General features: G+C 60.4%; 1 protein-coding gene across 1 annotated transcript; it reads right to left on the reverse strand.

The window, feature by feature from the left end:
• Positions 1-4,570: 4,570 nt before the first annotated feature.
• Positions 4,571-5,726, reverse strand: IER5L (immediate early response 5 like). Its single transcript, XM_063409456.1, has one exon. It carries the CDS (start codon positions 5,622-5,624, stop codon positions 4,638-4,640), a length of 987 nt encoding a protein of 328 aa, XP_063265526.1. The 5' UTR covers positions 5,625-5,726; the 3' UTR covers positions 4,571-4,637.
• Positions 5,727-12,188: the final 6,462 nt, after the last annotated feature.

The following is a 12,188-nucleotide window of genomic DNA, read 5'->3' on the forward strand; positions in this document are numbered from 1 at the left end:
CTGGATGTGCAGTGGCATCCTCCTGCAGGCTGAGCTGCCTCAGAGGCATGAGGACTTGGCTGAACCGCTGGCTTTGGCACTGGGCTTGGTCTGTGACTCCCCAGTGCCAGATCTGAGCCCCCCAAGCTCCAGTGGGGTGTTGGGGGTGCAGGGCAGGGCCCTGTGACCGGTGGGTGCTGGGTTTGTGCTGACCCTCTGCTGTTGGTCAGCCCAGCCCAGCCCGGCAGCCCCCTCTGCAAATGCCTCTGGGTCAGGGGAATCAGGCGAGGTCTGGACCCTCCTGGGTTCCACAGGCAGCTCCCAGGTGCCTCCTGCCCCTCCTGCCCGCTCTGCCGAGGCGGCTCTGGGGAAAGCGGGCTGGGCTCAGGCGCTGCTCCAGCCTCGGGTTGAATTTCTGCCTCTGTCACCGGAGGCAGCGCCTCTGCTCGGGGCAGGGTGGCTCTTTCCCCAGACCGAGGGGTTCGGTGTGGAGTCACTGAGGACACCACAAACAGCGGATCTGCTTGTGGACAGCATTTTGCACTGGGACGGGAAAGTCACATCTGTCTTGCAGCTGGCAGAGCGAGGTGTGTGCACAGAGCCGGCTCCCTCTTCCTCGGCACGGTGCAGGACCCCCCTGGCTCCCCTCTCTCCCCATCTCCCACCTCCTGCTGTTCTGTGCCAGCCACACTCCACCTCTCCCTTCCACAGGACCCCTCTGTGCCTTATTCCCGCTATTGTTGTGCTGCCGGGCACAACACGCTGGCGATGCCCCTTCGCCCCCAGCCCGGAGAGCACTGAGGGGAGTGAGGACATGGAAGGGTTTTAGGGTCAAACTCTTCAGCATCAGCTCAAAGCCGGGCAGTACCGGGGCACGCTGGACCGTGCTGGGGTCAGAGCTGGCGTGAGGACAGGCGCTGGCATGGGAACAGAGCTCACGGCTGGGCTGGGGGGTGCAGCGGGGGCAGCTGAGCTCCCTCAAATTTTGGGTTCTCCGCCCCTCTCCAGCCCGTCTGTTCTGCATCTCTCACCGGAGCCAGGGACCGGAGGGGCGGGGGCCGAGGTGTGGTGGGTGCCCACCGGCGTGTTGGGGGGCACAGCCCCCTCCCCGCAGCACCCAGGGGGTTCAGCCGACTTGTGAAGGGATCAAAACATTTTGTGCCTGGAAGACGAGGAGCGTGTGCGAGAGTGAGGATGGGCTTGTGTTGGGGGGTGCAACCTTCCCCTGTCACCTCCCTTCTAGCCTGAATGCTTCTGCCATCATGATTAATTTATCAGGTACTTATGAATATGCAGATGAGACTCTGGTTTCCAGGCTCTGCTTTCAGGAGAGGCTGTGATGGGCTTTCTGCTGCTGCCGCCTTCGTAAGAAGAAAAATGTCATGTACCAGCGTCTAAAATAAATAAATAACTGCGCCACCGAGAGCGTGTGAGTCTTGGCGGCTCCGCGGAGCTGTGGGATCTCCTCGCTCCTCAGGGACGGATTTTTGAGTGTCCCTGTGGCACACGCACCCCGACTCCCCCTCCCCGTGTGTGTATCGGTGATGCGGGGGCGTCTTTGCCAATTCCAGCCTTTGAAACCTTGACCGAAGCCCCAGAAACTTCCACTGTGAAGGAGGGCGAGAGCTGGCTCCCCCCGGGAGAGGGGAGATTTAGAGGGATAGGTGCGCCTGGGCTGGTGACTCCTGCAGGAACGGGGGCTGCTCCTGCTGGTGGCCACTTTGTCACTGGAACCCCCGGGTGTGGGAGATGGGGAACGCTGTGGGAGGGTGATGGATGTGTGCGTGTTGGGCTAAAGCGAGCTCTGCCCCTGTCCGGCTGGGCTGCCTGGAGCAGGGGCTGGAGGAAAAGGATTTGGGTTTAAGATTCAGCAGCCGGCTGTGCTGACCTGTGGGCGTCTGCAGAAGCACCTGGGGTTTAAAACTTCTCCCAAATGCTGTGAGCAGCAGCCAGGGCTAGGGATGCAGGAGCTACTGCTTCTCCTAATGCCATTGCCGGGGCCCCTCTCCAGCCGCCTCCGGGCCGAGGAGCCTCGAATCCCGGGGCAAGGGAGCGGGATGGGGCTGGGGCAGGCCCCGGGGGTCCCGGCCCAAGGGGCTGGGGCAGGGAACGGGGCTTCTCCAGGGCCCCATGGGTGAATACTCTCCGGTCAAAGCATCCAGCTCTGGTTTCGCAGAGCGAGCTCTGGCGCGTTCAGCAGTGCTCCCGCAGTGCCTCTCCGCCCGGGCAGGGGGTTACAGGGCTTAAATTTTCAATAGTAATTTTTTTTGAGGGGATGTTATTTGAGGATCAACAGTGGAGGGGAGCGGCGCTCAGTCCCGCGGCGTCCTGAGCGGGACAGGACAGGGCTGCCCAGGGGCAGCAGCCCCGACTCTCGGGGACACCGCGGCCGCCGCTGCCCCTTCCCTGCCCCCGGGGGGGGTCACGGCCGCCCCTCCCTGCGCTCCCCCGGGGCCGGCGGCGCTGCGGGGCCCGCGGCGGGCGCCAGGGGGCGCTGCGGGCGCGGGGCGCGGAGCGGGGGCGCAGCCGGGCCGGGGGCTCCGCGCTCCGGCTCCTCCGCGGAGCGGCCCCGCCGGCCCGCCCCGCTCCGCAGAGCCTGCTCCGGCCTCCCTAACCCGAGAAGGGAAGGCTGCGCTCCCGCGGTGATGCGGGGTTTGTCCGTGTGTTGTTCTGGGGGTGTCTCGGGGGTGCGGAGGCAGAGGGACCGCTCTATCTGCGGGATTGGCGCTGCATGCCAGACACTGTGCGCTATGCACAGGGTTAAAAGAAATAATAATTTTCACCTCCTGAGGCGGCCGGGGGATGTTGGAGGGGTGCGGAGCGGCCCCGACTCGTTCCTGTGGGGTAAAGGAGGGGAGGAGAAAAATACATGCACAAAAAGGGGAAAAAAAAAAAAGGAAAACCCGCCCGCACCACCCAGCGGCCCCGCGCGGGGATAACAAACTCCAACTCAAAAAAAACTTCCCGAGCGCGTCGGGGGGCGCGGAGGCGGCGGCGCTGCCCAGGTGCGGGGCGAGGCAGGGCCGGGGGGTCCTGGCTGCTCTCCCCGAGCTCCGGCCCCCTCCCCACCCGGGACTCGCTTTGCGCGGCACGGGCAGACCCAAGGGGGGGCTTTTGTTGCATCCTGGCAGCCGGGGGGGCTGCGCGTGTGTGTGTGTGGGGAGAGGGGGGGTGTGAATGGTGCTGGGGAGGAGACAAAGGGGTTTTTCCGAGGCCGGGGGGCACACGGGGGTGGGTCGGAGTTTCGGCAAAGGCTCCCCGGTGCAGAGGGGCGGCAGTGGCTCGGGAGAGGGGCTTCAGCGAGCTGCGGGGTGAAGGAAAGCAAGGGTACAGCAACTTTATAATCGACTTTTTATTAAGATTATAAATTTAAACAAATCTGAACAGTTTTACCCGGTGATATACAATTCCATATGCACAAAAATACAGGCTTACAAACAAAGAAAAAAGGAGCAGGAAAAAAAAGAAGACCCCAACAGACCGTTTGGCAAAGCATCCTCAGTTACACACAGTGCTGATACCGTGAAGTTGGGAGTGGGCAAAAGAAATAGGAGGGGACGACGACCAGAAAACCCACCTTTTTACAACAAAAGGTTTTTCTTTTTAAAAAAAATAATGTGAAAAAAAATCAAGAGACTCTACAGGAGACAATCTCTTCACAAGACCAAACAATGCTGGTTTTATGATTGGGAAGGCTGAAACCGGAACGGTTAAACTTAAAAAAAAAAAAAAAAAAAAAAGAGAGGGGGAGAAAAAGAAAAAAAGGGTCTGACCCGACACACACATTGGAGACGTGAGTCGTGTTCCACGGTTACCTGCGGCATCACAAGCACCCACCGAAGCGGAGGCTCCGGGCTGCCGGGGGCGGCTCGCCCCCTCCCCGGCGTGGAGGGGCGCAGCCCGGAGGGACCCCCGGCCCCAGTTTTTCCCTTTCCCACCCTCCCCACATTCAGCTCTTAGAACCCTCCAGCGCTCCCCTGGCACAAGCGGTGGGAAGAAGTCACATCGCACACGTTTCTTCTGGGAGGAAAGTTGAAATGTTTTCATTTCTGCCTTTTTTGTTCTTTTAAATATATATATAAAGAAACGCACAAAAGCGACGGGGCAGCAGGCGCTTTCCCCTGTCCGCACCCTGAAACACAGCGAGCCGGGGGTGGCGGGACCCGGGGGGCGGCCCGGGGCGGGGAGCGGGGCCGGGGGCGCTCCCCCGCCGCGGGGTCCCGGGGCCGGTGCCGGCTCTCACGTGGCGCTACCGGCCGCCAGCACCGGCCCCGGGAAGCCCGCCGCGAAGAGAACCCGAGCGGACACAAAGAGGATTATTTAAATAGGTGCTTCGTTGTTTGTTTTTTTTGTTGTTGTTGTTTGTTTTGTTTTCGTTTGTTTGCTTGTTTTTGTTGTTGTTTTTTTTTTCTCTCATCTCTGCAAAAATAAAGTCCCAAGATCTTAGATTTTTTTTTCTTTATTGTACAATTTATAAAACACTAGCGCGGCTCTGCCCTCCCGCCTCCCCTGCGAACCCCTCGGCACCCCCCTCCCCTCGCCCCAACCCCCCTCCCTGCCTTTGTTTCAGGGTCCCCCCTCCGGAGCCGCCGTCCCTCGGATCGCACCCCCGTTTTATCAACAGCCCCCCCACACCCCTTCTGCTCCCCCACTTCTCTCTAAAACGCGACGATGGCCCGAGTCCAGGCTCCCAGGCTCGCCAGCGCCTGCTTGCTGCACAGCTGCCCGTTGAGGGGCTGCTCCGAGTCCGCCTGCTGCCGGCTCACCAGCCCCGTGAAACCGGAGCCGAAGATGGAGATCAAGTTGGAGATGTTGGAAGAGTCCTGGGGGTGCTCGGCGCTGTACTCCTCGAAGCGGGCGCGTTTGGTGCACGGGGCGAAGGGGGGGCCGCCCGCCACCCCGCCTCCCCCCGGCTCCCCTTCCTCCACCCCCTCCTCTTCCTCCTCCTGCCCCGGGTAATACTTGCGCTTGGTGCCGGGCGCGGGCGGCGGGGAGGCGAGCCCCGGTGCCGGCTGGCAGCAGCAGGGGCACTGCGAGCAGCAGTCCTGGTGCAAGTACCCGTTCTCCACCGTGGTCACGACGTGAGTGTCCAAATCCAGCACCGTGGTGCGGCTGCTACAGTGCGGGGCCCCGCCGCTCCCGAAGTCACAGCCGGCGGCGTAGAGCAGCCCCGGGGCCGCGCTGCCGCCGCCACCGGGACCGGCGCTGCCGGCGGCCCGGTAGAAGCCCAGGGACGAGTCTCTGCAGGGCGCTCGCTGCAGCTCCGGGGGCACCGCGCACACCGGCACCTCCAGCAGCTCCGCGCCGCCCCGCGCAGCCCCGCAGCTCCGCGCCTCGCGGTCCTGCGTGTCGGCGGGCAGCGGGAGCGCCGCCAGCTCCGGCGGGGCGGCGGCGGGCGGCGGGCAGGCGGGCATGGCGAGGAGCGGGGCGCCGTCGGGGTAGTGCTGCTGGCGGCGGTAGAGCTCGGCGTAGCGCTCGCTCAGGTAGAGCTGCCGGGCGTTGCGGAGCACATAGGAGACGAGCAGGTTCTTGTGGAGCTTGATGCCGCCTCGCTGCGTGCGGGAGCTGTGGATCTTCCGCAGGGAAATACTGATCAAACTCTGCGCATCGAGGGTGCACTCCATCCTCCTCCGGCCCCTCAGCATCGGCTCTCGCCGCCCGCGCAGCCAGGCACCCCGGCCCGCATCCACACGGCAGCCGGGCGGGTGCGGAGGGTCGTAAGGAAGGAGGATAAAGAGGCGGGGGGGGAGGGAATAAAGGGGAGGGGGGGAAGGGGAAAAGGGGGGACAGAGCCTGAGGTCGCTGGAGAAGGGGGGCAAATAGAGAGGGGTGTCTTCAGGGGGCGGCCAGCGGCGGGAGCAGCGCGGGCATCGCCGGGGGCTCCCGCTGCTGCCGCCGCCGCCGCCGCGCTCCGAGCACGGACGGCGCGGGCGGGCAGCGCCACCAGCGCCGCGCGCGCCCCCGCCCCGCCCTCCCGCGCGGCACCGCCCCCCGCCCGCCCCTCCGCGCGCTCCCGCCCGCCCCGCCCACCCGCGCGCGGCCCCCCGCACCCGCCCGTACCTGTCGCGCAGAGACACTGAACGCCCGCCCGCCCGGCCCCCGCCTTTTATACCGCTGCGCCGGCCCCCGGGCCCCGCCCCCCGGGGCCAGCGCTACCAATGGACAGGCGGCGGGCGGCTTGACGGGCGGGCAGCGCGGCCAATAGGACTGAGGCGGGCGCCTCGCGCCGTTCAAATGGTGTCAGGCGCGGCGCGGCCCGTGAGGGCGGCGGGGGCTCGGCCGGGCCGGGCGAGGGACACTGAGGATATCGGAGACCCCGCCCGAGCGGCGGCGGGGCCGGGGCGCCGCCTCCCCGCGCCGCTCCCCTCGCACAGGTGAGCGGGGGGCGGTGCCCGCCCCGGTGGGCGGTCCCGAGCAGCCCCGGGGGCGGGGGCGCGGCACGCCCCGCCCGGTCCCGCCCTCTGACACCCCTGAGGCACCGCGTATCGTCAGCAGGACCCTCGGTGGTACTGGCACCCTCTGTGAATCCCATCGCTGGGGTGCGACGGAATGCTCCGCTTCGCTTTGGGCTGTCCTAAGCCCGCGAGTTCCCGGTTCAGGTGCTGGCCGCACCCCAGTACCGCCGGGTCCCCCCGCCCCGCCAGGGGCTGTCGGGGTCACCTCTTGTCCTGTCTGTAGAGCTCCCCACACCACCCCGCGTTTGGAGGGGAGTCAGGGCTTTCCCCCGACCTAGGGGCAGGACCATGTATCAGTCACTCATAAAGTGCCCAAATCACACCTGCTTTTCCCCCAAAGTGAGAGCGGGACCGCGCGCGGGTTAATGATGGGCTAATTAAGGCCTTCCGTCCCGCCTGGGGGCACACGGCAGTGTTGGCTCAGCGGGGCAGCGCGGCCCTGCCCTTCCTCACAGGAGGGTGTGAGGGGAGGGTCTGGGCTGGTCCCTGGGGGGTTAGGGACGCAGGGGCTCAGGGTGGGTTTAGGGGATGCAGAGATTCAGGGGTGTCCCCACGTTTGTTGCTTAAAAGCCCCAGTCACCGAGAGACCCAACCACGGCGCCTGGGGAGCAGTAGCACCCACCGAAGCTGGTGACACTGTAGAGCAGCAGCCTCGTCCCCCAGGTAAGAGCTGGGGGGCTCAGGGCAGGAGGCTGCGGTGCCTGGGTGGGAGAAAGGGCTGCGAGATGGGTAGCCGGGAAAGGAATGCAGTGCTGGGGCAACGGGAGCTGCTTCTGAAACAGCATCTTCTGTAGAAAGCAGAAGGTAGGGGAGAGAGGAGGAGGTTTCTCCAGTGACTGCAGACGTCCTCCAGGCTGGGTGCCTGCCTTGGTGTCACCCTGGCATACATACCTTAGCAGTAGCTATGGGCAGCCTCATGTCTGTGTGTGGTGGGGAGCCCGTTGCAAAGAAAACCTCTGAAGCTCTTGTTCCTGCAGTGCAACCCGAATTCCAAACCACAGGGGCAGGGACACAGGGTGATCACTGGGATCATCAGTGCACTGTGCAAAACCTGGGCTCCATGGGGGCTTTGAGGGGGATGTTTGGAGGGCTTTTCTTGTTTCCTGGCCTGGCTGTATTCTGCTGGTTCAGCTTGACCTTGTCCTCCACTCAAGGGAGTGGGAGCACACCCAGCACCACAGAGGATTTTGTTCCTGTGGAAGGGTTGTTTGGGCAGCTCATTGCTCCCTGAGGAGCAGCCGACTAAGTCCTGCATGCTCATGGAGCAACCTTCTCCACAATCTGCCTTCAGCCACACAAACTGAGGTGAACGATACTCTGTGCATTCCCAAGCTTTTGTAGGATGCTCTTGTTCCTTCTTTATAACACAAAAAGTGATCACAACCCTGTCCAAAGGGGTGGCTGTAGCTCAAGGCAGTGGGTATGGGCAGTGTTGGGTATGGGGGATTAAGCTGTGTCCCTCCTCTCTTCCACCCGGCTCTCTCCCTTGCAATTCTCCTCGGCTGCAAGCTGGCTTTTCCAGGGCTGTGGCTGCACAGCAGCTGGAGGTCCAGGAGTTGATAGCTGGAGCTGGTCTGTGCAGATACTACTGGGTGCAGCAGGATTACGTTTGGACACATTGCATAGGTCAGTGCTGAGCTTTGGGTGCTTTAGTGGCTTGAGCCAGGTCTTGCTGCTGCTCAGTGAGATCAAAGGCTCTGCCATCATGGGCTTTTGGGGTTGGTACTTGTGGACTGAGCCCCAGCTGCAGCTCTGCAGCATGTTCTCCATCCTCACAGGCACTGGAGAACCAGGGCAGCAAGTGCTGCAGGTGCCAACCTGTGCCATATCCTCCACCCAGCCAGCGCAGGCAGTGATTTCTTTTCCTGTTCAGCTGGCATTTGCTGCTCTCTGGCCCATCTCCAGCTATAAAACTCCAGCCTAGGTGGTCCAGGCTAAGAGGCTGAATTGTCCATTGGCTGACTGTGATAGGGTGGCTTGGGCAGCGCAGATGGGGCCAGGGACAAAGCATTGCCCTGGCAGACACCCTCTGCCTCCAGCTCCTGCTCACCTTCCCACCTATGACCTGAGCGGGGCCTCAGGACACTGCCCAGTGCTGGCCCTCTGCTTTTTAATCATCGAGTGGCCCAGCTGGCCTTGAGCTGTGCATTTCAGTGAAGGGCCAGCTTTGCAGAGCTCTGCTTGCAGCAGTGCTGGGTTTATGGAGGTGCAGAGGGTGGTGCATCCTTGGGGCTGCGTCGGGCACCGCGGGGCAGCCCTGGATGCAGGAGCTGCTGCTGTCTCTGGCTGTCAGAGAAGTGCCCTCTGCTGTAACTGCCTGAGAATCTTCGTGGCACCAGGAAAACCCGAGAGCACAGCAGGAGCCTCTAGGAGATGAAGACGGAATTAAAACTTTAATCTTATTTAGACTCTGGGTAATTAATATAAAGGCTATAAAACGTGGGCCTGATCCTGGCTGCTGGGCACCGTGCTGTGGCCGGCAGGGCTGCAGCAGCTGCAGGCTGGCTCTCCTCCCCGGCTGGCTCTCCTGGCAGGTGCCAATGTTTTGTTTGCAGACACGGTGGCTTTAATCCTGGAGCTGGGACGGGCTGTGCACTGCAAGAGCCATGCTGCTTCAGTTTGGCCTGTGGACTCCAAAATCTCCCAGAGACAGGAATCTGGCTGATACCTGTCTTGGCACATGATTGCAAGCTCTGCTTTTCTAAAGAGGATAACGAGTCCTGTCCATTTTCTGGCTCTGCAGCAGCAAGGTGGGGCAGGATGGGTTTGGTGCTTGCTTTTCTCAGGAAAACCTGTGTGTCCTATCCAGCATCCCTATTCCCTGGTGCTGGGGTTTGGATGCCCTTCCATGGGCAAGGCCCCTAAGGACCCTACTGCTATAGTGGACAATTCATGTAAAACCATCTTGGTTAAATGTAATTCCAGCTTTTACCTGGCCTTTATGTGGTGAGGACCATTATTTCCCCAAAGGAGAAGAGGATGGGCCCAGGATTTGCTCTCTGGAGCACTGAGCCACACATTTTCTGGTGTAGATGATGCTGGTCCTGGGGACTGCCTGTGGTGTGGACACTGTGGGGCTGCTCCTGGGCTGGGGATGGTGCAGCTGTAGCACATCTGGTCCAGCCCTGCTGATGTCCTTGTGCCAGGGCTGCTTTCGCAGCCGTCGATCCTGCAGCAGGATCCAGCAGCAAAACCTGGCGGTCCGCTGCTCTCAGCTGCAGAGTAAACAAGCTGGCAAGAGAAACCATTTTGCTTCAGCTAGTAGGAGAAACCCTTTTTAGGTAGCACTTCCAACTGGCAATGCTCTCCTTCATTAACCCCCTCCTTCCCTTTCCAATGAAACGTGAATTTGCAGCGATTGGAGATCAGGCGCTTGCCAGTGCAGCTTTGCCACCCAGAGCAACGAACACAGACGTGAATTTACTGCTTGATCTCATAATTTCAGTGCAATTAGACTGGCTGCTATAAAGCAATTTCCCCTTGAGCCTCGGAGTCCTGGGCCTGGGCACTGCCCAGCTTTTCTCAGACAAGGAAATGGAGGCCTTTGGGTATTGGCTGAAACACGAGTTTTTTTGGGTGCACCTGGAACTTGACTCCCTGGAGATGCGTCTGTGAGCTGGAGCTGCGGGTGCCTGGCATGTCTGAAAAGGAGCCTGCTTTTCAGGCTTACTTATTACAAGTCAGGCACCCAAAGCTAGTGGGAAAACAAGCCAGAACAAGGTTTTCAGGCTAAGCTCTTGGAGCAGGGCCGGCCTCTGCCACCTTCTCCTCTGTGCTGGGCAAGCTTATGGTTCCCTGGCTCCCCAGGCTGCTCCTCATCTTGGGGGTACTTGTAGGGCAGACCCACAGGGCTGCAGTGTGTGGGGAATGGGATGTTGGCTCCCAAAGCAGCAGCCCTTGGAGAGATGTATCCATCTGTATTGATGGAGCAGGCTGTGGGTAGGGCTGTCACCTCACTGTTGTAGCTGTTAGCTCTTTCTCACAGCTTTGGTACCACAGTCAAATACTTTCTACAAAATCCTGGAGAAAAGAGGATTGAAACTATAATGAAAAAGCATCTATTTAATTGTCTTGTCTCCATGCTTTTAGGTGAGAGCTGTATAATGCCTCCCAAGCACCACTGTGGAGCTGGGCATGGATGACATGCTCAGTATTTTGATTTGGTCTGCTCCTACCTAAATTCACCAACTCATTCCCTGTGTTCTTGGGAACCTCTGTGCAGGGTATGGGTGCTTCTGTAAGTTTCCCTGCCATTTCTTCATGGCCTCTTGCTGCTGTGTAGCCAAGCACCTGTGGCTCACATGGTGCCTACAGACTTCCCTGGTGCCTTCTATGCTCCTACCGGAGTGTTGGAAGGTTCCTTGGATGGGAATTGTATGATTCTTCTTTTAACTTATCCTGGAAGGGTGGAATTGAGGAGGTTATTGCTACCAGGATCCTACTGCTGATCATCTCCTGAATGGCCTCTGCTTATCCTGCCTGCTGCAAGGGGGAAATGCTGGCTGTGTTGGCCAGCTGATGTGACCCAAAGGAGAAAGGGGTTTCTGTCTCTGCTGATGTGTTTTAGCCCATTGATGGCAAGCTGTGCCCACAGGTCAATCTGTTCTGTGCTAGAGCTGAGGAGGGGAACGAGCTGCTGATGGTGTAAGCAGAGCTGTGGGTGTTCGTGGAGAGGCTGCAGTGTCCGGGTTGGTCTTGGTGTGAATTGTGTGGCTCATCTCATGCCCAGAGCTGCTTGTGTGATGCTCTCCAGGGGCAGCATTGTAAAGCTCCTGGCACAGGCACTTCCCCATGTCTCTAACAAACCAGTCCTTTGCTGCTGGTGCCTTGTCTCTTTGTTTCTGGCATTTGGAGGCCATTGATTTCCTCCAAAACCATTGCAGGATGCTAAAGCTGCAAGATAATGGTGTGTGGCAAGCTTGGGAGCTGCCCTTTTGGGAAGAGGGGATAAAGTTGGGGTCTACTCCTCCTGGTGAGCATTTCACACCTTGGACTGGGTGCTCCTCAGGGCTCTGCCAGCCAAGGAGCTCATTAAACCTCCCTGACAGACACGGTGCCCACCCTTCTCCTGTGGTCATGTGGGACCCTGGGAGTTCCTCTGACACTCTGGGAGGGAAACCAAGTCTGTGCCAGGGGACTCCCTCAGCAGCTGGTGGCTCTCTGGAGCTGCTGTGGGTCTTGCTGCTGCCACCCTAAAGCATCATTTCCAGGAGCCATGAGGTGCCCTGGGCAACCAGTGCTGTTTGCTGGGCTCTGGTATCTGATAGAGACCTTATTTTAATTGCTAGGTCAGATATCCTGCAGTCTTTATTGCTGTGTAGCCAAGAGTTGATCCCTGGACTTGGTGTGACCCCAAGTTATAGCTGTAAATGAGGCTGTGCTGGAACACAGTCCTTACCCAGACTGGGAAGTCTGTCTCCAACACCAGCATGAATGAGGGATCTTACCTGCAAATCCTGTTCCTGTCTGTCCTGGGTGGAGCAGGACAGGACTTGCTGGGGACTGAGTGGGATTTGTAGTCGTGCTCCCTGCTGGCAATGGGAGCAGCAGGCTTGGAGGAGGCTGGGCATCACCTGCTAGAGGGTTCTGGAAGGGGAGGAGACCAGGCACCTGTGATCTGGGGCTAATCCTGCCTCTGTTTTCCCTCCCGTCTCCCCTTTCCAGTGGTTTCTAGATATTCATCAGAGCAGGGCAGGGCCTGTCTTACCACACAGGCAGTGCCTGGTGCAGGGGACCCTTGGGTGACTCCTGTGA

The sequence above is a fragment of the Prinia subflava genome, chromosome 12, assembly GCF_021018805.1.
Source record: "Prinia subflava isolate CZ2003 ecotype Zambia chromosome 12, Cam_Psub_1.2, whole genome shotgun sequence".
In the NCBI taxonomy this organism is placed as follows: Eukaryota; Metazoa; Chordata; class Aves; order Passeriformes; family Cisticolidae; genus Prinia; species Prinia subflava.

Coding starts and splice junctions, on each gene's coding strand:
- IER5L (XM_063409456.1), bottom strand. CDS start 5,624: ATGCTGAGGGGCCGGAGGAGGATGGAGTGCACCCTCGATGCGCAGAGT.